This window comes from Mustela putorius, unplaced genomic scaffold (genome assembly GCF_011764305.1).
Source record: "Mustela putorius furo isolate JIRA1106 unplaced genomic scaffold, ASM1176430v1.1 tig00003858_pilon_pilon_pilon, whole genome shotgun sequence".
In the NCBI taxonomy this organism is placed as follows: Eukaryota; Metazoa; Chordata; class Mammalia; order Carnivora; family Mustelidae; genus Mustela; species Mustela putorius.
The window spans coordinates 50350133-50373824 of record NW_025422010.1 but is presented as its reverse complement, the minus strand read 5'-3'; the positions used below and the strand labels follow the sequence as shown (position 1 = coordinate 50373824).

Genomic DNA, 23692 nt, shown 5'->3' with positions numbered 1-23692 from the left:
AAATTATTAAGAATGTCAAGATGGTGACAGCAAATCACACTTAAAGCAAATGTGGGTCCCTTTGAAGTGTGGGACCTGTGTGACCGCAAAGGCCATATGGCCTATGAAGTCAGTCCTGGTTCTAACACCACAACCATATGGTTTTTATTATTGTGGATTTGTAATATATTGCATATCTGCCTTAGTTGTCTTCTTTTTTTTTTAATATTTTATTTATTCATTTGAGAGAAAGAGAGAGCACAAGCAGGGAAAACCCAAAGCCAGGCTAGATCCTGGGACTCTGGGATCATGACCTGAGCCAAAGGCAGACGCTTAACTGACTGAAACACCCAGGTGCCCCTGCCTTCAGTCTTCTTTTCCAAGTTGAGGTAGTTAATTGTAGACCATTAAGGATTCATATAAATTTCAGAAAATTTGTATTCAGAAAATTTCAGAAAAACTTTATTGAGCTCCTTGAAACATCCAACTGGGATATTGATTGAAATTTCTTCAAATTTATAGATTATATGAGGGTAAATTGACATCATTTTTGTGTTAAGCCATCATTGGATGTCATGCAATTTACTCCAGTCTTTTTTTGTGTCCTTATGTGAAATTTTATATTTTCCCTTGGTAATCTTAAAACAAATTATATAAACAATTCTTAGATAGCATACAGTTGGCTGTTTTCCTTGATGTTTTATTTTCAATTATATTTTCTGATTGATTCTTGCTGGCATGGAAAAATGCTCTCGATTTCTGTAATAGGCTCTGGAATCTGGCACATTTGCTAAACATTCTTACTAGGATTGCAACCTTATTTCTTCCTCATCAATTTTTATATTTTTTATAAGTTTTCCCCCTTTTCTAGCTTTGGAATAAAAGTTATAATCAAATTCATAAAGTGCATTGGGCAGCTTTCACACTTCTTACTAACCACGGAACAACCGTGGTTAAAATTGGTTACCGGGAGTTGGCAATAGTAGAGGGAGGGGTTTCGCACATCGGCAGCACGAAGGAGATCTTTGTGGTGAGAGGCAGTTCTGTGTACTGATTGTGGTGTCAGTTATACAATCTACACATGCGTTAAAATGACATAGAGCTAGCCACCCACATTGTACCAATGGCAATTCTCTTTATATTATGCTGTAATTATGTCCAACGCAATCATTAGGAGGAACATGAGAGACACAGGGCCCTTCTGAGTCTGTGTGTTCATGGATTCCAGTATTTGATGACCATCTGTTCCAATAATTCAGCTTCGTGTGGTCCACATATTTTTTCAAGTCAGTGTCCTTAATGCCAAGAATATAGGACTTATGATACAGTTGGATTTTCTTTAAAGTTTGATTTATATATATGGCATAGTTGATCACTTTCCCTGAAAATGACTTGGTCTGATCTATGCTGCCAGAGCCAGACCTTCACGTTATGCCAACAACGACCAACATATGGCGCCTATCATGTGCCAGGCACTGTTTTGAATGCCTTTGGTCCCTTCTCTCCTTCACTCCTCAACGATCCTACGAGATTACGAGTAATCATTTCAATCTCCCTTTTACAGATTCATAAACGAAAGCGAAAGTTGATAAATAATGTGAACAGCAATGTAAATCTGCCCCTTCTTAATTGCTCACAAGAACCAGAGCTGGGTGTTTAAACTAGCCAGTAAGGGGGCGCCTGGGTGGCTCAGTGGGTTAAAGCCTCTGCTCAGGTCATGGTCTCAGAGTCCTGGGATCCAGCCCTCTGCTCAGCAGGGAGCCTGCTTTCTTCTCTCTCTCTCTCTCTCTTTCTGCCTGCCTCTGCCTGCTTGTGATCTCTGTCAAATAAATCAATTAAACTCTTTTTTAAAAAATAAAAATAAATAAATAAATAAATAAACTAGCCAGTAAGGATCAGAGCTTTGTGTTCAAATCCATCCTGACCTGAAGCCACACCTCTTGCCCTCTAAAATACACAAAAATACCCTTTTTAAAATTTGTCAGCTCGGGATGGGAGTTCTTCTCTGTAACTGAAGATAATGATATTCCTTAGCACGAGTGGGGAGAAAATCTCCACATACAGCTCAGCATCTCTTCCTGCACTGCTGTTTGTCTTTATTAATAATTAGATTTCTGAGAGCTAACCTATAAATTAGATGGAAGGAATCATCTTCTGCTCACCTGTGTACCCTTAAAAAAAATCCATATATGGATATATGACTTTTTTTTTAAGATTTTATTTATTTATTTGACAGAGAGAGATCACAAGTAGGCAGAGAGGCAGGCAGAGAGAGGGGGAAGCAGGCTCCCTGCTGAGCAGAGAGCCCGATGTGGGGCTCAATCCCAGGACCCCGAAATCGTGACCTGAGCCAAAGACAGCAGCTTTAACCCACTGAGCCACCCAGGCGCCCCATATATGGATATATGACTTTAAAACCTCCCAGCCAGAACTGGATAAACAGTGTTTGATGAGCAAGCGGGGGTGACCCGACTTCCACCCTGCACCCCTGACTCTTCTGGTCAATTCTGCTGCTTGGGCCACTGGGGCTCAGCCAGCCGGTGCCTGGGATCACTCGCCTCTTTTAAGGGATTCTAAGTATTCCGGGTTGTTGCTGTAATGACAATAACTGAGCCTCCCTTTTTCCCTCCCCTGGGTATGACTCTCTGTCTCCCACCATGTGCAGAACCTTGGAGCCAGCATCTACTTGGTCATCGTAGCCAACAACCATCTTTGAAACTAACCTGTCCGAATTACAAGACTGACCACGTTCCTCCATTCCTCACAATTGTGCCCAGGCACGATGAACAAAGTTACACGTAACTCTCAGAGAAGAGGACATATTCACCGTTACCAAACACTTGGATAAAGCATTGTACTCAGATTATAAAAAGAACCCTTACAAATCAGCAATTTCTTAAAAGCCAAAGAAGCTGATTTAAAATCTGCAAAGGATATGAACAGGCAACTCTTGGAGAAGGAAATCCCAGGAACCAATACATATGAGAAAGGAAAGTTCAGTCTCCCCAGCAAACCACAATTAGACACCATTCTTTTCTACATCTCTGATGGCTAAAAAATTATAAAGTTGGTGGAATTCACTGTCAGTAAGAATATAAAGAAATAGTTCTCTCACTGTGGCCCCCTAGAAGTTCCCCTCCCTGCGAATAGAAACTAGATGCTGGAGCATTACCCCTCCCAACTGTGGACAGTTCTGACAGGAAGTCAAGGTGCTATTTCCTGTCACGGCAGACACTGACAGGGTCTGTAGATGCTGCTATCACTCTACATTCTCACTCCCTGTGACATGAGGTCCAATCTCTCCCAGTGCTAGTGTGGAAGAAGTCAAGGCCCAAAGCAAAGCCTGGGCTTTGTTGGTGTGCCAGTGGTCTGCCGGGAGGCGGTGGAATGGACCTGACAGAGGCCCGTGCTGAGCTCAGCAGCTCACTGGCCTTCCTCTCCATCCTGCGAGCTGCTTCTCAGTTCGCCACCAAGCAGACTGGCCCTTTAGCCAAAGCTTGCCAGAGTTGGTGGCTGTGGTCTAACCGAAGACTCCTTCCTAACTGATACCCCCATCCGCAGTGACCCAGCCATTCAGCATCTCAGAATCTGCCTCAGGAAACTCACACGAGCCACAGTGGCAAGCTGGTCGTGGCAGTAATGCCTCTAAAGGCCAAAAAATAGACACACACTATTAGGTGGAACCACATGAAAATTCCATTTTATGGGATGAAAACAGTTTAATGTTAGAAATCTCAGAGAGTTCAACCCCTATCAGGAAAAGGTTAAATGAACTGTGGTACTTTCATATTTTACAATGCTCTGCGACAATGAAAATGAGATAGACCTATATTTGTTGCTATGGGAAAGTCTCCAAGACACACTATTCTGTGGGGGGAAAAAAGAAGTTCAAGAACAATAAATAGAGGGGTGCCTGGGTGGCTCAGTCGGTTAAGTGGCCAACTCCTGATTTCAGCTCAGGTCATGATCTCAGGGTCATGAGATCGAGTCCCATGTCAGACTCCATGCTCCGCGGGGAGTCTGCTTCAGAGTCTCTCTTTGTCTCCCTCTTCCCCGCCCTCTGCTCGAATAGTCTCTCTCCTCTCAAATAAATCATGAAATCTTTTTTTAAAAAAGAACAATAAGTACATTTTTCAATTTATAAAACAAAATATCTTACAAGTAGATAAAAATGCAAGGAGAATGTTCTAGAAAGTTCTAGAAGGGTATACACCCAGTGATAGCTACTGTTATCCAAGAAGGGGACTGAGAATTGAGGAAACAACAACAACAAAAAAAACTACTTAAACTTGGTCTGGATTGTTTTGATTCTTTTACAGTGAGGATAGATTCATCTATTATTTAGTAAATACAATACACAAGCAATAAAATATTTAAAAATTTAAAAATCAATATATATTTACAAAAAACTTCTTCAGTGGTTTTTCATTATCTAGAGTAGAAGTTGGCACACTGCGGTCCTGTGTTTGTAAGGAAAATCTTCTAGAAAAACAGTATGTCCTTTGCTTACATGTTGTTAGCACTGCGTTCTGGATACAGGCAGGGTTCGTTGGTTGCAACAGAGGCTGTGTGGCCCACAAAACCAAAGTATCTGCTATCTGGTCCTTGAAGACTGCAGACCTCTTATCTAGAGCTGTGATTCTCAAGCCCGGACCGACATGAGAATCCCTTGCGGCATCTTTAAACAACACTAAGACCCAGGCTTCACCCTCACAAAGAATGAAGTCGGGGTGTGGCTTGGGCATTAATTGGTTTCTAAAAATTTTCCCAGGTGATGCTCTATACAGCCAGGCTCGATTGCTCTGATGTTTAGCATTAATTCCAGACTCCTGAGGGTGGATTAGTAGGTCCTTCATGACTGGACCTGCCTCTCCAAGTCTCATCCTCCCACGCCACGCCCATTTCCTCTGCTCCATGATACAGAACGCACCGGGCCTGCACTTGTCTGTTTTTCTGCCTGGAATGTCCTTCCTTCCTGTCTGCCTGGCAAATGTTGAATCATCCTTTGGGTCTCGGCAGAAGGATGGTCTCCCCTAGGAAGCAATCTAGACTCTACCTTGGTCTATCACACTAAAAGGAGTGTAATGGTTCACCTGTCCGTCTCCCACGTGAGGGACGAGTCCTGTTTCCATTAATGGATATCTAAGAGGAGGAGCTCAGAAAACATTTGTTGGATTGAGTTAAATCTTGAAAAAATTAAATTGAAATGTCTCAAATCCAGCTCCATGAATGTATTTTGAGGTCCTCCATGTGTCAAGAAACCCAGGAACAACTTTAAAAAACTGAGTGTATTCATTAGAGATAAGTTACATGATTCCTGATTCCTTTCTCTGTCACTGAGTATCCTAAATGCTGTAGCCTGAAGTTTAAGGATCTGGAACTATAAGAGTCCAAGGAGATAAAAACAAGAATGTTGTTAATACTGAGCCTGACTTTACCCTTCGATAAAACTAAAGGACTAATACAGAGAGATACCCAATTATTCACTTGAGAAGATCAAATTCCACTTTTTTTTTTTTCCAGTTGGTGTTCTGCTTTCTAAACTGATTGGATTTATGGTTTTCTGGCTGAGGTTATTTTGGATGCATGTAAATTTCAATTGCATTTGCTTCCTTTCTGATTATGACCTCAAACGGACGCGTTGCCCTTTCCTTGCCTCCTGCTTAATTGGTTTCTGTCAGGAACCCAAGATGCCGGGCCACAGGCGCCGTGCAAATAAGAATACGTCGTGATTGTCTTGGGAGGGAGGCATAGAAGAAACGAAGGACAAATCCCACCTGCTACTTCAGATCACATGGCCATTGTTTCAAGTTTTTTTTTTTTTTCCAAAAGATGAAAACTCATTTCAGTTCCGCCGGGCTAATTGGCAGACAGATAGGCTTTCTTGCGTGATGGGGATAACAGGCAGATATTAAACTGTGAGGCTGATTAATTTCTGGGTTTGAAAGGAGGAAAGACAGACCCTGGCCGGTGGTCCTGTATTTTAAAATATCGATGCCCTGATACCATGAAGTTGAAGGCAGCAGAAGCTCCTAGCATGCTAAGCCACAAATAAATCCTGAAAGTAAGGATCATCTACAGCATCATTAGAAAATACTTAATGAAGCACCTACCAGATCCCTGTGTTACACTGGAGAATTTTTAAAATGAGAATTGAATAGTCCTTGTGTTCTAGCTGATGCTATGGGGCGTACACATAAAATGCCAGCCGTCTGTTGCCAGAGATCTTCTTGCTTGTAAGTAAGAGATCTGCGTGCGCTATCAATCTGATATTGGAAGTTCCTAAAGCAGCTTTTTACAAACACCTTCTGGTACTCCCCCTTGTCTGGTCAACTATGAATCTTGGACTTGGAGACCAAGAATAGCAGGTGTGTTCGTTTCCTGTTACTGCTATAACAAATTCCTACATACTCAGTGGCTTAAAGCCACAGATATTTGTTCTCTCACAATTTTGGAGGCCAGAAGTCCAAAATCAGTATCACTTGGCAGAAATCAAGATGTCAGCAGGGCCACACACTTTCTGGAGGCTCCAGGAGAGAACCCGTTCCTTGCCCCTTCCAGCTGCTAACAGCTGCTGGCATCCCTTGGCTTGTGGCCTCATCATTCTGACGTCTGCCTCTATGGTCACATCACCTTCCCCTCTGGGTATCTAATCTCCCCCCATAGGAGGTCACGTTCACAGGTCTCAGGCATGAAAATGTCAGTGTCATCTGGGGGGCCATGCTTCAGTCTATCACCGCCTGGATGTGTCTGAAATCCAGCCAGGCCAGATATTTTAGTGGATGCCACTCTGTCACCCTTTCTCTAGTATAAGATTTTATTTGTTTCAGCAATTTTTCTGTGGAGGAAAATACTTTCCAGACTGACGACCACACACAAAAAGAGGCAACGTCTGAGAATCCAGATCAAGTTGATGATCCATCCTCCAGTGATAACAAGAGAACAAAGGTTCAGCTGGGACCAGTGACCACTAGCCTACGCGGTCTGCCTATAGCTCGCCCCCTACAACAGGGTATAAAACCATGGGCCTTGCCTTCCAGGAAAGAAGATGAGACACAGGGAGGAGACAGGAAGTAATCATTCTGAGAGATGAAAGATGAAGCCAGAGGGAGTAACTTATCAGAGAAGGAAACTCAGTAGCCCGGCCATCAGGGTGGGCTGAGAAACTTGACATGGGGACCAGGGAGAAGGGACTTGAGGGGTTAAAATTTTTTTAAAGCATAAATAGCTGCTTGGGGATGATTTCAAGGATGTTATGAGATTAGTGAAAACAGGAAATGAAAAGCCCTGTAGGCTGCTTGGGAACCAGAGCTCCCCCAATTTGTCCCTGAGGAATTAAGTGCAGGAACATGAGGGCATCATGTGAACCGGCGGGCGGGGGGGGGGGGCACTATTGCTGAGCACAGTTTTAATTCCATATAAATAGCGCCTCCTGAAAGGCCTCTGCTGAAGATGGTGTTATAAATGGTCCAGGTCGATCTTATGAAATGGTCATGGGCGGGCTGGTACATAGCAAAGAAAACGAGTTTCGGGATCTACCAGAGACCACTTATTTTGTTTGTTTTGCTTTTCATCTCAGGAATAGATGCATACTTTTTTAATCTGGAGGGTGTGCTGGGTAGCCATAGGTTTCTGTATTCGTTTCCCAGTGCTATCCTAACTTCCACAAACTGGGTGACTTATAACAACAATGTGTTGTGCCACAGAGCTGGAGATTGGAGGTCTGAAATCACGGGGTTCCATGGGGGGGTCCCTTTTGGAGACTCTGAGAGAGATTCTATTCCTGCCTCGCTCCCAGCCGTTGGGATAGATCCATCTATCTGGAGAGAGAGATCCACCTTTCCATCTTTAGGTATACATTAATAAGGATTTATTCACTAAATTCTAGATCTAGGACATAGTCCCTAGATTCCATAAGTTCACCATTCCACAGGATAGTCCAATATTTAACACACAGCAAGAAAACAAGGAGATGTGGGGGCACAGCAGGGCAAGTGGTGATAGAGAGAAAGGACAGGACGAACAGCAAGCAGCGTGGTCACCGAGCTGTGTGGCTAGACAAATAGAAGTGAGCTTCCTCCAGGTCTGGAGGAGTTTCCTATGGCTGCTGGAACAAATTACCAGAACTTTGTGGCTTAAAACAATGTATGTGTATTATCTTATGGCTCTGGAGTTTAGAAGTCCAAAATGGGCTTTACAGGGTATTACAAGTTGAACTGAATATTTTCCCCAATATTCATCAGCTACCCTAAACTTGAGCATCTCAGCCTGTGACTATCCTTGGAGTTAGCATCTTTTTTAAAAAAGGTGGTTAGCTGGGGCACCTGGGTGGCTCAGTGGGTTAAAGCTCTGCCTTCGACTCAGGTCATGATCCCAGGGTCCTGGGATCGAGCCCCACATCAGGCTCTCTGCTCAGCGGGGAGACTGCTTCCCCCTCTCATTCTCTCTGCCTGCCTCTCTGCCTACTTGTGATCTCTGTTTGTCAAATAAATAAATAAAATCTTTAAAATCAATCAATCTATCAATCAACCAATCAATAAAAAATGTGGTTAGGGACATGCCGGTGGCTCAGTCAGTTAAGCACCTGACTCTTGATTTTGGTTCAGGTCATGATCTCAGGTCATGAGATGGAGCCCTGTGTCAGGCTCCGCACCGAGTGTGGAGTCTGCTTAAGATTCTCTCAGGGACACCTGGTGGCTCGGTTGGTTAAGCGTCTGCCTTCAGCTCAGGTCATGATCTCGGGATCCTGGGATCCAGTCCTGCATTCTCCCTCTCTCTTCTCCCTCTCTCTCTGTTGCTCCAACTGCTTGTGTGCTCACTCTCTCTCTCTGACAAATAAATCAATAAAATCTTAAAAAAAAAAAAAAGATTCTCTCTCTCGGAGTCCCTCTGCCCCTCCTACCTCCCCCCCAAAAATAATAATAATAAAAATAATAAAAGAGATGATTAAGTGAAAACAAGGCTGTTAGGGTGGGGCCTAATCCCGTCTGACTAGTGTCCAATAACACCAATCTCTGTACATTCAGAGTGACCCCAAGGAGAAGGTGTCATCCACCACCTGCAAGTCAAGGACAGAAGTCTCAGAGTTTCCTCTGAGACCTTTCTGGCATCTTGATTTTGAGCTTCCAGCCTCCTGAACTGTGAGAAAATTAATTTCCTCTTGTTTAAGTCCCTCAGTACGTGTACTCTGTTATAGCAGGCCTAATAGACTAATACAAGGGGGTTGAATTTGTGTCTCCTTTTGGTAACTTGTCTGACTTACGTTTTTACCAGCAATCACCAGTAAATGGCCCTATTTTCGACTAACCATCACAATGATCAAAATTCATACAAGAAGCTTCCTCGAAATTCAGATCCTCAGGTCCAACTCCTTGAGGCTCAGCTAGCAGTTGGGGGAGAGGGGCTATGGCAGTGGTGGTAAATGTCTGAAAGCTGCGCTCTGCCCCCAAACAAGAATGTGTACGTTTACAATATAGAGAGATTATTAGAAGTTATACTGATGTAAACGATGTATAGCACGATGTATTAACGTGCTTGGGCCGTATTGAGGAAACCCCACAGATGAAGTGGCTTAAACAAAGGAAATGGATTTCCTCATAGTCCTGGACTCAGAAGTCCAAGAGCCAGGTGTCAACAGGGTAGGTTTCTCCTGCATCCTCTCTCTTGACTTGTGGTTGGGCATCATCTCCCTGTGTCTTCCTTTGGTCCTTCTGTGAGTGTGTCTGTGTCCTCATGTCCTCTTCCCATAAGGGCACCAGTCAGATGAGATTAAGACCCACTCTCATCACCTCATCCTACCTCATTTAAGGTCTCCTTAAAGACCTACCCCCAAATTGAGTCCCATTCTAAAATAAAGTACTAGGGTTAGAACTTCAACATGTGAATTTTGGGAGAACACAACTAAGCCCATAATACATGCAAATTACAAATAGTTATGAAATCGACAATACTCCTTATTATCAAGTCCACATAGAGCCAACTGAGTCTCCCAGAAGGCTTCCACTGATGTTTGCAAACTCGTGTATCTATAGCCAACCCCTGGTTTCCATTGACTGATGAGTGTAGTCCCAGCATGACCATCGGGTGATATTTTTGTCCCATGTTAATGAGTAATATAGATGTGAAACCAGAAGGATGTATGTCAGAACTTCACTCAACTGTCAGTGACGTGAGCAATGTTTTTGCCGAGTTGGAAGACAGATTGCAAGCTACTTACAATGTAATGGCCATGGACCTATGACACTTCAAGTTGAATTTGCACTTGTAACGTTTTGTCCGTCAATTTCTTAGATGTCCAGACAGCCAACAAAAACACTAAATCAAGCCCCAACCTGGGGTGATGGCCAACTTCCATGGTGAATACACTTCAGCCACAGCTGACTTCCAGCCCCCAACCTGATGGCCGTGAACGTGAGGCTGGCAGACCACATGGCCAGCAGCGCATTTCCACCCTTCCCACCATAAAGGCACAGTCGACATGAGTAACTTCAAGAGTACCAATAGGAGTAACGTAGTAAATCAAGGAAGTAACGTAGTAAAACAAGGAAGTAATGTAGTAAAACAAGGAATTTTGAGTAGTCATTACTTCTGTTCTTAAAGTAATTTGTCAACTTCAATGATTCAACTCTTAAAAGTAACTGCCTTGGACAACCAGCTTGAAGATTTAACAGATGGCTCTTGCAAGCCTGTGCAGACCGGCTGGAGTAGGACCCCCGGGCAAAGGAATCAAGACATCTTTAAAGCTGCTGCAGATGGTCAGAATCTGAGAAACACAGCTCCCCATTTCACAGATGGGGTAAGTCGTTTAGCAAAGTAACATCGCTTGGGTGAGGCCAGGCACACAACTGGTTCTGGGCGGACGCAGGTGGCCGGACGGTCAACCTAGCACGCTGTCTGTGGGTCAGCAGCCTGTCTCTAAAATGCACCTCATTTACCAAAAAAAGTGCAATAAGGAAAGAAACAGGTGGGTAGGTGCAGGGGTTCTGGTAGAGGGAGAAGTGAGAAGAGAGAGAGGAGTGATCGCGGTGGGGGAAGGACATCCCCGACAGGGGACCGCTTCTGAGTTAGAAATGGGTGCATATAAGAAGGAAGGCAGGTAACTCCATCCCGCTCAAGGATAAAAGCTTTGGAAGGGGGGAAATGATTAGCCAGGAGGAAGGAAGCCAGAGGTCTTTTAGGGGGCGAGGTTGTATGTGACAGGAGACTGAATGTAGATTGCTGTAGATTATGGAGTTTAAAAACAAAAAAGAAACAAAAATAAACAAAAAGGAGAAGGAAAGGGGCCAGAATGCTGGCCTGAGGACTTCAGCAACAAAAAGGGGATAAGATCAGATGGTGACCTAAGATGTTTCTAACAAAACATCATCAGTTCCAAAATGGGATTTGAAGATGGCCATTGAATTAGTTGGATTTATATGTTTTCCAGTGTCGCATTAAATGTCAGGACATATAATCCACTGACCCAAAAATCAAAACACACAGATAGTGTTTGATGAATTTGCTCCCTTTAAGATGAAGGACACGCGTTGGAAAGCAACTGGAAAAGGACGGCAGAGAGCGAGAGACAGAACTCGGGTTTGGAGTCCAGGCCACCAAACTTGTCCCTCTACCCATGTCCATGTCCACAATCATTAACGTAGCCCCCTCCCACCCCACCTCCCCGCAGCTGGCTCAAGGGCAGTCTCTCCCTTGCTCTGAACAGCCACGACTCCAACTCCCTCCCTCAAGACCAAACCTCCCTGCTTGAGTTCCCCTAACCCTCTCTCCCCACTGGATGTCTGACCCCCACCCATTATCTGAGGTCCTGCCTCCATCCTCTCTGGGCTTGGGGGTGGCAATGGAGCTTTAGCACATGCTTGTATGACAATTCGATATGTTAAAAAGGCATAAAGAAGAAAATAAGAAACACCTATGTTCCTATAGCCCAGCTTAAAAAGTGAAACATGACTCATCATTTCATAACCCCAGTCATACCCCGAGCCGGACCAGCCCGATTTGGAGATCATCGGTCTCACGCGTCTCTTTCCGCTGTCTGTCTGACATACACCTGTCTCCCTGAGCAACCCAGCAGCTTGATTTCATGGCTGACCCTTTTATACCCCACATGTATTCTTCTACCACTTTCTTTGTTGTTCTTTCTGCATAGTGTCCCCCCACCGACATTGGCCTGTGTGGTTCTGCTTTATTCCTTTTCGCCGTGTTCTTTTCTTATTTTCTCGTTGCTTATTTTAGGCAGTGATTGTCAGTGCAAGCTTGGGAATCCAATAACCTGGGCTCAGATTCTATCTCCCACTTATTTGGCGCAAGGTGTTTTACATCACTGTGGCTCCCTTTCCTCATAATAGAGGAAACTCCCTGCTCAACGTGGGGCTGTTGGAACTCATTAGGACGACCCTCGTGACCCTCACGCAGGCTGGGAGCCATCCTCCATGGAAAAGTGCTCTCTAAATATCGACTCCTCATTTCTCCATCCACATACGGTCAGGAAAACCAGACTGAGAAGGACAGTCAGAACCACGCTCTGTGCTCAAGATTCTCAGGTAAAATGTCAAAGCAACAGCATCGAGTGTTTTCTGGTGCGTAAGAAAGTGAATCGATTACAACAACTACACATAGTATTCATCTACCAAATTAACTGATAGTCATGTGTCCCATTTATATAAATCATTTGATTCTTTCTTGGACCATTCACCTTTGGGAAACTTTTTTCACCGAAAAAAAAAAAAAATTTCCATTTCCAAGCCACTACAGACGGAATATTTTGGAACATGACCAGAGTGACTTGTAAGGCGAATGGAGTGTCAACACTGCTGTGTGACTAACAATGACATCATGCCCCACCAACTCAGGACCGGCAGTCTCAGCCAGTCCCTGCCCCCTGTGGTTTTCTTGGCCTGTGTGTTTGGCCCGGGTTTGTCAGAATGTTCCCCGCTTGGTTTCGGCAAGCGTTCTAACAAAACATCATCAGTTCTAAAATGGGATTTGAAGATGGCCATTGAATTAGTTGGGTTTATATGTTTTCCAAAGTCGCATTAAATGTCAGGATGTATAATCCAGGGTCGAATGGCCATTACTTCCAATCATATGCTATTTTGAATTCCCCCATACTAGAGCAAATTTTCATCTCTCTGTATGATGTATATTTGCTACTCTTTTCCAACTCAAAATAAATTAGTCATGTGCTCAAATGCAAATGGAAATTGTTATGATGGTTTCTCTGGCTTTGGAAAGAGTTGAGTTTTTACTGTTGCTTCTTGTTAGTGGTTTCCTTCAGCGTCCACAATGAAGCATTCTCCAGGAGAGGTTACCCCACGGAAAAAAGAATCTGATTTCTTGCCCCTTTTTGGCAGGAAGGTACGTGTTCCTTTAGTTATGAGAATAATTTGGGGAAACTAACAAAAAATAAATTATGGTGGCCTATGACATGGAAAGGGTTTTGGCTAGAGTCAAATTTCTTCCAGTGTGGGCCAGTGCCTTCACCAACACACTCCTCAGAATTTATTGTCAAATACATAATGGGTAAAACTTGGCCCCTATCATTATCTAAAGCAGACTAAACATCTAGAAAAAGAAATCAGTAAGTTATCTCCTATGACAGTAAAATGCTACCAACTTCGATCATAGTAAACAGCATCTTACAATTTATAAACAGTTCTCTTTACTAAGAGGACAGTCCTCATGAAATTCCTTCTGGCTAAATTAAATACCACTTCCTCCCTTGCCCTTGTGCAATAAAAATTCCTCCTCCCTCCCTCATTCCTGGAGCAATTTATAAATTGAGGCTCCTCTTGCCTTCCCCCTTTGGTTCTGTTTTTAATTATCAAGAGTTTTTCTAGAATTCTCCCAGCACAAACCTCCAATTTCCCTGTGTTTGCCGACCCAATAGGACAGAAAAACCTACTTACTTCTTAGAGCGTATTCTTTGGGCTCCACTGAATTCAAATCGGAAAGGAATTCATCAGTGTCTCCCATGCATTTGAGAGAAATGTTTCCTATAGGAAACACAAAAGGTAATTGAGACAAAAAAGACAGCAGACAAAATAATAAAGTCAGGACCATCATTGTCCCTTAACCTGTCAGGGTAAAACTCCCCTCTAAGACAAAGAGCCTTATATTTATGAAACCCTCGTCTCTAATATGCTGGGGGGCAATGTGGCAGGGCTCACTCCTTAACATGCAGAGATAAGCTATGTGTCCTCAGCCACCTGCAAAGCCGCTGAGATGAACAAACCATGGAAACCGATTTATACACAACTTGTTATTGTTCATTAAACTCATGCTGCGGATGTGGGGGCCGCTGGCCAGCTGGCTTCCTTTAGCTCCGCAGATTAACGCTGCCGCCTAACCCGGGTGGGCTGGTTTGTCCCGAGCGGGATGTCTTGTGTCTATCTCTGGATTTAAAGATACACGGAGGATGTTAAGTGGCAATACTGGGTATTTTCCAGGAATGATTAAGAATCTGACCTATGGTACGTTCAGAGAAATCATAAGCAGAGAAGGGCTTCTACGGGATCATCTGGGTATCTTCCGTGTCTGTGACTGTGTCCTCCGGACTTGAACATGATGGAGGCGAGGGAGTCGTGAACTCCCCCATGGAAAGAGACAGCTCTGCAGTAGGACAAACGAGCTCCTGCAGCCTCACGTGGGGGCTTAGACACACATACCGAGACGGAAATGATGCTGACAAAAGACCACCGTAACGGTGTTCATCTACTTTAAGAAAACATCAAATGTGTAGCTCTGGATTCCTCTTGGTGTAAATGTTCTCCTTCCAGAAAGGCTTTCTTTAAATAGGAACCTCCCGAACTACATTGAAAATGTGATGTGAACCTTATTTACACAGCCGACGCACATCCACACGTGTGGGTGGCCATGACTCGGTTGTTCTTCCTGCTCACTGGCTTTACAGCAACCTCCAGCATCCCAGCCCCCTACCTTTGGTCTGAGTCTGTTGGGACCGCTGTAACAAAACACCCCAGACTGCATGTTTTGAACAAAAATTCATTTCTCAAGGTTCTCCAGGCTGGGAAGTCCAAGATCAAGGCTCCAACACGGTCACATTCTGGTGAAGACCCTCTTCCAGGGTCGTGGCTAGAGCCTCCTCCCTGTGACCTCACAAGGTAGAGGAGACAAGTGGCCTTTCTGGTGTCTCTTTGGTAAAGACACAAATCCCATTACAAACTCTCCACCCTCAGAGCCTCCATGCTTAGAGGGCCCCCTTACAAATACCATCATCTCTGGGGCTTAGGATTTCAACATATAAGTTTGGGGGGAACACAAACACTCAGACCAGAACACCCTCTATTGCATATAACTCCACAGTCTCTCACCTCTGTTCCTTGTTCATGCTGGGCTCCCTGTCCCCAGTGCCCTTCTCCAAGCCCACCCCTTCTGGGCATTACCTTCCTTCTCCGAAGGAGGTGTTGGCTCTTCCAGGAAGTCCTCCTGGGCTTCACCGTAGGGGAGGAGAGGTGCCTGTTCTCTGTGCTCCCTCATTGCCTTTATAGACAATTTTACCTCCTTACTCCCAAGACTGTCTACTTCTGTGTCTCCCTCTCCTGCAGCCTGGAAGCCCCATGAAGGCAGGCACTGTGCCTTTTCATCCCCTCATGCTTTTTTGAGAGGCAATTTATGTCGTAGCTAAGAACAAAGTTGACACTAACTGTGAGACCTACGGCAGTCTCTCTGCCTCACTTACTTCATCTGGAAAATTAGGAGAACAATAGTCTCAACCTCTTGGAGTTATTTTGAGATTTAAGTAAATACATTTACAGTACTAGGAGAACATCTGGCCTATCATAAGTACTTAAAAGATATTAGCTACATTTATAGTCTAAGTGCCTCCCCACCCCACACTCCTGGTGTAATATATACACCAGACACCCAGACAATGCATACCCCAGGGTACTTCATGGTGGCCTATAGTAGACCCTTAATAAACAATAACTGTTGTAGCCACTTACTATTATTGTCTATTGGACTAAAGAAAAAAAGATTTCAAGTAGGTCCTTGAAAAAGTAGATCATTAGATCCAAGTTACAAAGGGGAAGTCTTAAAACAATAAAAAAAGAACTTTCTAGGAGTCAAACCTACCCAAAGATGAACTGGGCTCTTTCAAAGGTTCTAGATGTTTCCAGCCTTGGAAGTGCTCAAGTATTGGATAAACACTGCATCAGGCTGTTAGAGAAGAGCTCTGGCATCAAATGGTTCCTAAACAAATGACCTTGAAGTTCTTCTCTGACCTTGAAACCCTCTGAGTCTTCCTTCAAAATTACTTTCTGTCACGAATACATTAGACTGTCACCACGCACCTCCGCAGTGGTTTTTTTTTTTAAAGATTTTATTTATTTATTTGACAGACAGAGATCACAAGCAGACAGAGAGAGAGGAGGAAGCAGGCTTCCCGCTGAGCAGAGAGTCTGATGCGGGGCTCAATCCCAGGACCCTGGGATCATGACCTGAGCCGCAGGCAGAGGCTTTAACCCACTGAGCCACCCAGGTGCCCCTCCACAGCAGTTCTTAAATTGAAGCAGAAATGGAAAGGTCATACTAAAAAAAAAAAAAAGAGAGAGAGAGAGAGAGAAAGATAACATTCAACTTGGAACCACCTAGAGAAAGCAGCAATTTCTACCAAAAAGGGGACCTAATTTAGCACCAGAAAAAAAGGTTCAGTGGTTGACTACTTCCATTTCCCCATCTGTGAAATCATAAAATCATCCTGCCTCACGAAGCTGTTTCCTAAGATGAAATGAGACCTCCTGAGTCCTAAACAAAGAGGAGCTCATATCAGAGCTCTCGGCTCCAAACGCATCTCCTGGGCTTAACGATTTTCCCATGTTAAAAAAAAAAAAAAAAAAAAAGGTGGGGAGGCATCCCAACCCTAGAGGTTTAGGTAATTTGAATATTTAGGAATGACTAAACTGGGACTGGCTGAGTCAGTGGAGCCTGGGACTCTTGATCTCGGGGCTGTAGGTCCAAGCCCCACATTAGGTGTAGAGATTACTTTAAAATTTTTGTTTTAATCTTAAAAAAAAAAAAAAAAAAGGGAGAAACGTCTGACACCTGAATTGATTTACAACTCCGTTGTCAACGGTCTGTATCACTGAAAGTGGGAATGTACAGCTCTTAGAATTCAGTGTTAAATGAATTTAACTTCTACCTTCTGTCAACTGGTAGAAAAAAACGTAATGAGCAGAACACACACCCATGCTTTAATCATTAGGAATAAAACCCATCTAAAATGATTTTTAAAATACTACTTAGGTAAAAAGGAAAAAAAGAATCTGATTTTTGGGTACTTCATAGCTTAGGACCCTTCAAATGTTTGTCCCCATCCCTGAGAAATAAAACCATGACCGATCAAAGTTCAAGGAGACTTGGTTGTCTTATGAAGATGCATGTAGGCACCTGTTTCATGCAACGCAATGTGTTGAGTATAAAAATAGGACCTGAAAGTAAATAACACGCTCCTTTCCAGAAAGCAGGTCTTTATCGTTTCCCAAGGCGGGAGCAGTCAGCGGTGCTGTTCTTTTTTTTTTTTTTTAAGATTTTCATTTATTGGGGCACCTGGGTGGCTCAGTGGGTTAAGCCGCTGCCTTCGGCTCAGGTTGTGATCTCAGGGTCCTGGGATGGAGTCCCGCGTCGGGCTCTCTGCTCAGCGGGGAGCCTGCTTCCTTCTCTCTCTCTCTGCCTGCCTCTCTGCCTACTTGTGATCTCTCTCGGTCAAATAAATAAATAAAATATTAAAAAAAAAGATTTTCATTTATTTATTTGACCGACAGAGATCACAAGTAGGCAGAGAGGCAGGCAGAGGGATAGAGAGAGAGAAAGAGGAGGAAGCAGGCTCCCTGCTGAGCAGAGAGCCCAATGTGGGGCTTGATCCCAGGACCCCAAGATCACAACCTGAGCAGAAGGCAAAGGCTTTAACCCACTGAGCCACCCAGGCACCCAGCAGCTGCTGTTCTTAATGCTACAGTCACATACATCCAGGGGATGACAATTGACACATCAGCGTGTGACGTCGACGACTACATCGCAGGGGAAGGGAGCGGAGAGAGGTGCGTGAGTGTGTGCTCTTGGGCACCTCATAAGCTAGGGGACCTGGAAAGGCCGAGAAGGTGACTTCTGAACCAACAGGATAGAAAGGAAAAGGCGCAATTGGGAATGATGACTGAGGGAAGAACATTCCAGGCAGGGGAAATAGCCAGTGCCGGGCCCTGTGAAGGGAACGGGAACACGGTGTGACAGGAACAACCGGGAGGCGAGGGAGATGAGGCAGGACATGAGGCTGGTGAGGCTGTGGCGATGCGGGGACAGAAGGGCTGCTGGGGTCTACATGGCTATTCACCGGCACACGCTTCTGTTTACCTTGGTCCAGTCTCTTCTAAAATAACTGACATTGTCATGCTGCTTAGAGGGCATGGTCTACAGTGGGAAGCGAGAGGCTAAGCTCTGAGATGCCCCACCACGCTGTGGGCACTGCCCGGATCCCACACCGTTCGGTGGTTCTTTGAAGGCAGACCCATCCCCAGGTGAAGAGAGAGGCTGAGGAAGGTCATTGCCTCTGTGCCACCAGAATGAGTAAATTCAAAATGTCCCTGCTTCTTTGTGTCTCTCACTTAAAAGTCAAAGTAAAAGCATCATTCTGGCCAAGTGGTGGCCATGCCATGCCCGAGGTTTAGCTGCTGGAGGTCAAAGTGACCTTCTGGTTTCTGGAATAGGAGGTAAGAGCCTTCTTTTGCCAAGACTCAAGCCAAGGGAGACTCCCCAACCCTGGAAAGGGGTCAGATGCGGAACTGACAAAACAAGGAGAAATGTCCATTAGTCCTACTTGGGGACACTCTTCTACCCTTTCCAAGACGGGGCCGTTCCCTTTGACATCTCCTGATTCTTGTCAACATCACACCATCCTCTCCAAACAGCACATCTAGGTTTTCCTTGTTCTTATGGGGAAAAAAAAAAAAAAATTATTCTCCAGAAATAACCAATCCAATGAAACTTGACCTGAAGGTCAGAAAATTCCTCCTGGACTGAACCCACCCTTTCTGGAACTGAGTTAGAGGTGTGATAGTGGACTGTAATTCTAGCGCTCCCCTAGATAAATACATAGTTTTGCAACGGGCTGTTTTAGAAACAGAGCTGCCACGGTTGTGTAATTTACAATTACAATTATAAGAAAAGCTCCAGAATATGCAGCTTGCGATAAAATGGCAAAGCAAATTGAATAATCAGTTCCTTTAAATACCGCGAGGCATTATAAATAGTGCTGTTTTGAGTCAGCACTAACCTCGTAAATTGAATTTGGAAACTAGCAAAGAGTATTTTCTGGGAAAAGCTATTCTATTTCCTTCGGTAAAAATAACCACCAAGGAAAGGGTATAATTCCAGGATAAACCTGGAGAAGTAATTAGAAAGGAAAAGTAAATGTGGAATTCAGAGGACCCTGCTGCCGCTAACTGCCAGCCTAGAGGGCATAAAATACATGTGGCCAAGAAAACAAGTATACAGAAGGCGCTTCTGAAAGCCCATGCCAGGTGTCTGTCTGATCATTATGTCTCCGTAGCCCAGATCCTTTGTGCATCCAGCTCTGTGCCCAGCACACTGATATGAGACATCACTAGGCTTTCTTGTCCTCTTCTATTTGGCTTTGACCAGTGGAAGATGAGGGCAAGAGATCTTTGAGTGTGTCGAGACAGCTTTCCCGTCATTGTCATCCTACACCTGCTTGCCTTTGCCATGACACTGATCCAGGCCGTGTTCCATGGCTCCAGACGCCCCCCTCCTCCCTGCTCAGCAGGCCTGAGGGTGCTTAAGGGCTCCCTGCCATTGCTAAGTCCCTGGGTGCTTCCCTGTCACTTGTTCCAGCCCGCAATTCTGTAATAGTCTCTTCCTGAATGTCTTTGAAGTGAGACGCTTCTTACTGCGCTGGTTGTCCTGCTGGGACCCTCATTTATAAAGGATCTCACACCGGGTACTCTCAGATCTACCTTTCCAATGAAGGCTCTGAATATAAATGAGCAAACTCCCAGAAAAAGAAACAGGCCAAAATGACGGGAGCTTTATCATCCAATGTATTGAATCTAGGAAAATGCTCACTGAAATCTATCAGGACAGTAGAAACGGAAAACAGGGGTGAGAAGAGAATGTTCTGTTTTATAGGGAAGACTGACAGCCGAGTTTCAGATTGAGCCTCACAGCCAAGTCACATGGGCCAAGGCTGGACTATTCAAAATAAGAGATTTGGGGTTGGCGGGGGGGGGGGGATGCCTGGGTGGCTCAGTGGGTTAAGTATCTGCCTTCAGCTTGGGTCGTGGTCTCAGGGTCCTGGGATCATGTCCTGCATTGGGCTCCCTCCCTGCTCAGCTGGGAATCTGCTTCTCCCTCTTCCTTTGCCCCTACTCCCCTGCTCGTGCTCACTCTCTCAAATAAATAATATCTTTTTAAAAAGTATTTTATTTATTTGACAGACAGAGATCACAAGTAGGCAGAGAGGCAGGCAGAGAGAGAGGAAGGGAAGCAGGCTCCCCGCTGAGCAGAAAGCCTGGTGCGGGGCTCGATCCCAGGACCCCGAGACCATGACCCGAGCTGAAGGCAGAGGCTTAACCCACTGAGCCACCCAGACATCCCAAATAAATAATATCTTTAAAAAAATAAATAAAAGGGGCACCTGGGTGGTTCAGTGGGTTGAGCATCTGCCTTCCACTCAGGTCATGGTCCCAGGGTCCTGGGATCGAGTATCGGCATCAGTGGCGGGTGGGGGTGGGTCCCTGCTCAGCAGGAAGCCTGCTTCTTCCTCTCCCCTTGCTCCTCCCCACTGTTCACGCTCGCTGTCAAACAAACAAACAAACAAACAAACGGTTTGGGGTATTGGTGACAATGGAATTACAACTGGCTAGTTTAGAGGCTCCAGGCAGCAGAGAGGCTCCTCACAGAGATAGTTCCCACCATCCTATCCCAAAAGTTTACAATGAGCCCTTGAGGGATATGAGGCTCATAACTGCAAAAAGCAGCTCCACCTCAACAAAGAAGAGTCAAGGGTCCATGTAAACAAGAAGTGAATGGTATGAAGTAGGAGCCAGGTTTCTAAGGTAGCAAAACCTAGGTTCCTCATATAGCAAATGTACAGTTAGACTGAAAAGCGCCAATAGGGGACCCTTCCAGCATCTGATTCCCAAGTGACTGGTGTGTGTGTGTGTGTGTGTGTGTGTGTGTGTGTAATGTCTCAAGCAGCTTTCCACACTTAGCACACCCCTTGTTATTCTCAGACCATTCTTTGGGATAGAAGAATGGTTCCATTAAATCCTGTTTTATGCAATTCTTCAAACACACTTTCCTTTATGCTCCTTCTACTGGGGCATTAAAAGAAGAGTGCTCACGGGATGCTGAATACATTAGCATGAAATAATGTATTAACCTTGGCCAAAGACTCCCACAGTCCGTTTCCCTGCTGGCCAGAGATCCTGGGACGGAACTCACAAGCCCACTGACCTGGAGCGTCTGGGTAGAACAGTTGTTCTTGGAGTACTTACTGGAGTAGGAGCCAACAACTGGCAGAAAATGTGTTTGGGAGGAAGAAGTGGTCTACACCACGTAGTCTAAGACGATATCTTTTTTCTCATTTTCTTGGTCTTCATCCCCTGGTTGGTGTTCTTCTTTACGCATCACTGTTAACTCAATTAATGATAAAATAAAACCATCCAACCACATCCTCCAGCCAAAACGTATCTTGTTTGTTTATCTAAAGTGCAGACTTCCCCAAATCTAGCTATAAACTTGACTTTCCTATTTCTGTTTTAAGTAATCTAAACCTTGAAAATAAAATCTAAGACATCACCTTAAGAAGTCAGATTTCTCTTCCTTCTGTGTCCCACAGCACGGAATCCTCTCGGTCCTACTTCTGAAATGCCAACAACCATAGCGTTTTTCCAGGACTGCTCTCACCACCCTGGGTTACGTTTACTTGATGACCATGGCTGAGCTGGCACCACATCTTTACCAATTTAAATGTTATTACTGTGACAGCCATTTATGTTGTTCAAATATGGGCCATCTTCCGTATTTTGGGCATGTTGTAGTGTTGTACTTCCAGCCTCCTCAGGAGGAGGTAGGATCATGAAACTGGTTTTGGGCAATGAACTGTGAAGAGTGACATCTATCACTTCTGGTCCAGAGCATGTAATCACACTTCCCTTTGCCAGAAGAACGAGCAATTTCTGTGACAGTGGGAATAAGAGGACAAGGGGGTTTGGAGCTATGTCTCCTTAGTCAACTGACAATGAACATTAAATGTGACCAAGAAATAAGCTTTGTTGTTTTAAGACGTTAAGATTTAGGGTTGTAACCACAACGTAACCTATCCTGTCCTGATTGATAAACTCCCCCACCTTCCATCCTAAATACTGCCACTGACTGGTCTGGTTTTATCACTCCCCTGTGCAAATAACTCATTTCTGTCAAAGAGTACAAGCCTTAGTCCATCATTCAAGGCTTCTTACTGTTGGCCTGAGCCTACGCTGAAAGCCTCAGCTCACCCACAGAGAAAATGGGCTTCCTAAGAATTCACAGAGCATGGCCCAGTTTCTGCCTTTGGTCTGAAAATACTGTTTCTCCATTCCTCACATACACAACTTCATCCAGGTCTACCACTAATGAAGAATGGGTAGAACTACAAGTTCCTCTGCGGATTTCTGGTCAGCAATCACTGTGTTGACCCAAGTATTCACATCTTTTGTTAATGGCCAAGAATTTTTCTACATAGCTTCTTTCTAATTGGTCCTTCTTTCTGAAACAGCTATGAATTCTGCTGTTTTGTCCTTCTTGGCTTCTAATCTCTTCCATAGACTCATCTCCTCACCTCTGTGCTTATTCCAGGTAATTTCTCCACAACCTATCTTCCAGTTCACCAATTCTCTCTTTAGTTGAATCATCTGGGTTCTCTCCCAGGGCTACAGCCTTGTGTGCGGTTTTTCTACTCTGAATTTCCATTTCTTCTTCATTTTGGATCTCAGGGCATTCTTTGATACCTTCTTGGATGCTCCAACTGGGCATTTATGGATGCTAACTTCATACTGGCAAGCATTTCTGGGTGCTTTAGAAAGGCTTTCACTTTATCTGATAAAAAGCCATAGTGCCACAGACAAAAATTCTAGTATCGTGTTTTGCACATACTTTTTATTTGTTGAATAAATGAATATTTGTCAATATGTACATAAACACATAGAGCGAGCACTACGATTTAGAGCAAGAATATCTGGGTTCTAATACGTGAAGCCGCTTCCCCACTGTGGGGGCTTAGGCGAAGAACTGCATCTGAGCTCAGTCTCCTCGACTATAAAACTAGACTATGAAGACCGTGCAACCCACCACACAGGTTTATTGCAAGGTTCATATGCAGAAACACATGAGAGTGCTATGATACAACGCAGAGCAATACAAGTATAAATATAACAAGTAACAGCAATGGAATTTCAAGTGTAGGAATCCTTTAATCATGCCCTTACATTATACCCATGAATCGATGGAGTCCACGAGAAAGTGACAAAGGGCTGACTGCCAATGAGAACGAATATGTCGTTCTTCCGGAGGTGGGGGGTGGGTCAGGAGGAGGAATTCTGCAATATCGTGGCGCCTGTTCCTGCCATCAAGCACTTCCTCAACTTCATGAAGATGCCAGACCACCCCCCCCCCATCAAGAACTCTCTCACAGAAGCGCAAG

General features: G+C 44.5%; 1 protein-coding gene across 1 annotated transcript in view; it reads right to left on the bottom strand.

Annotated features, from left to right (window-relative positions):
* LOC101678925 (O-acyltransferase like protein) overlaps window positions 1–14070 on the bottom strand; it is a 64352-nt gene extending 50282 nt beyond the window's left edge. The window contains exon 1 of the mRNA XM_004745686.3: window positions 13884–14070. Within this exon, the coding sequence (XP_004745743.1) occupies window positions 13884–14040 (157 nt within the window). The 5' untranslated portion in view covers window positions 14041–14070. The remainder of the gene's footprint in view (window positions 1–13883) is intronic.
* Window positions 14071–23692: the final 9622 nt, after the last annotated feature.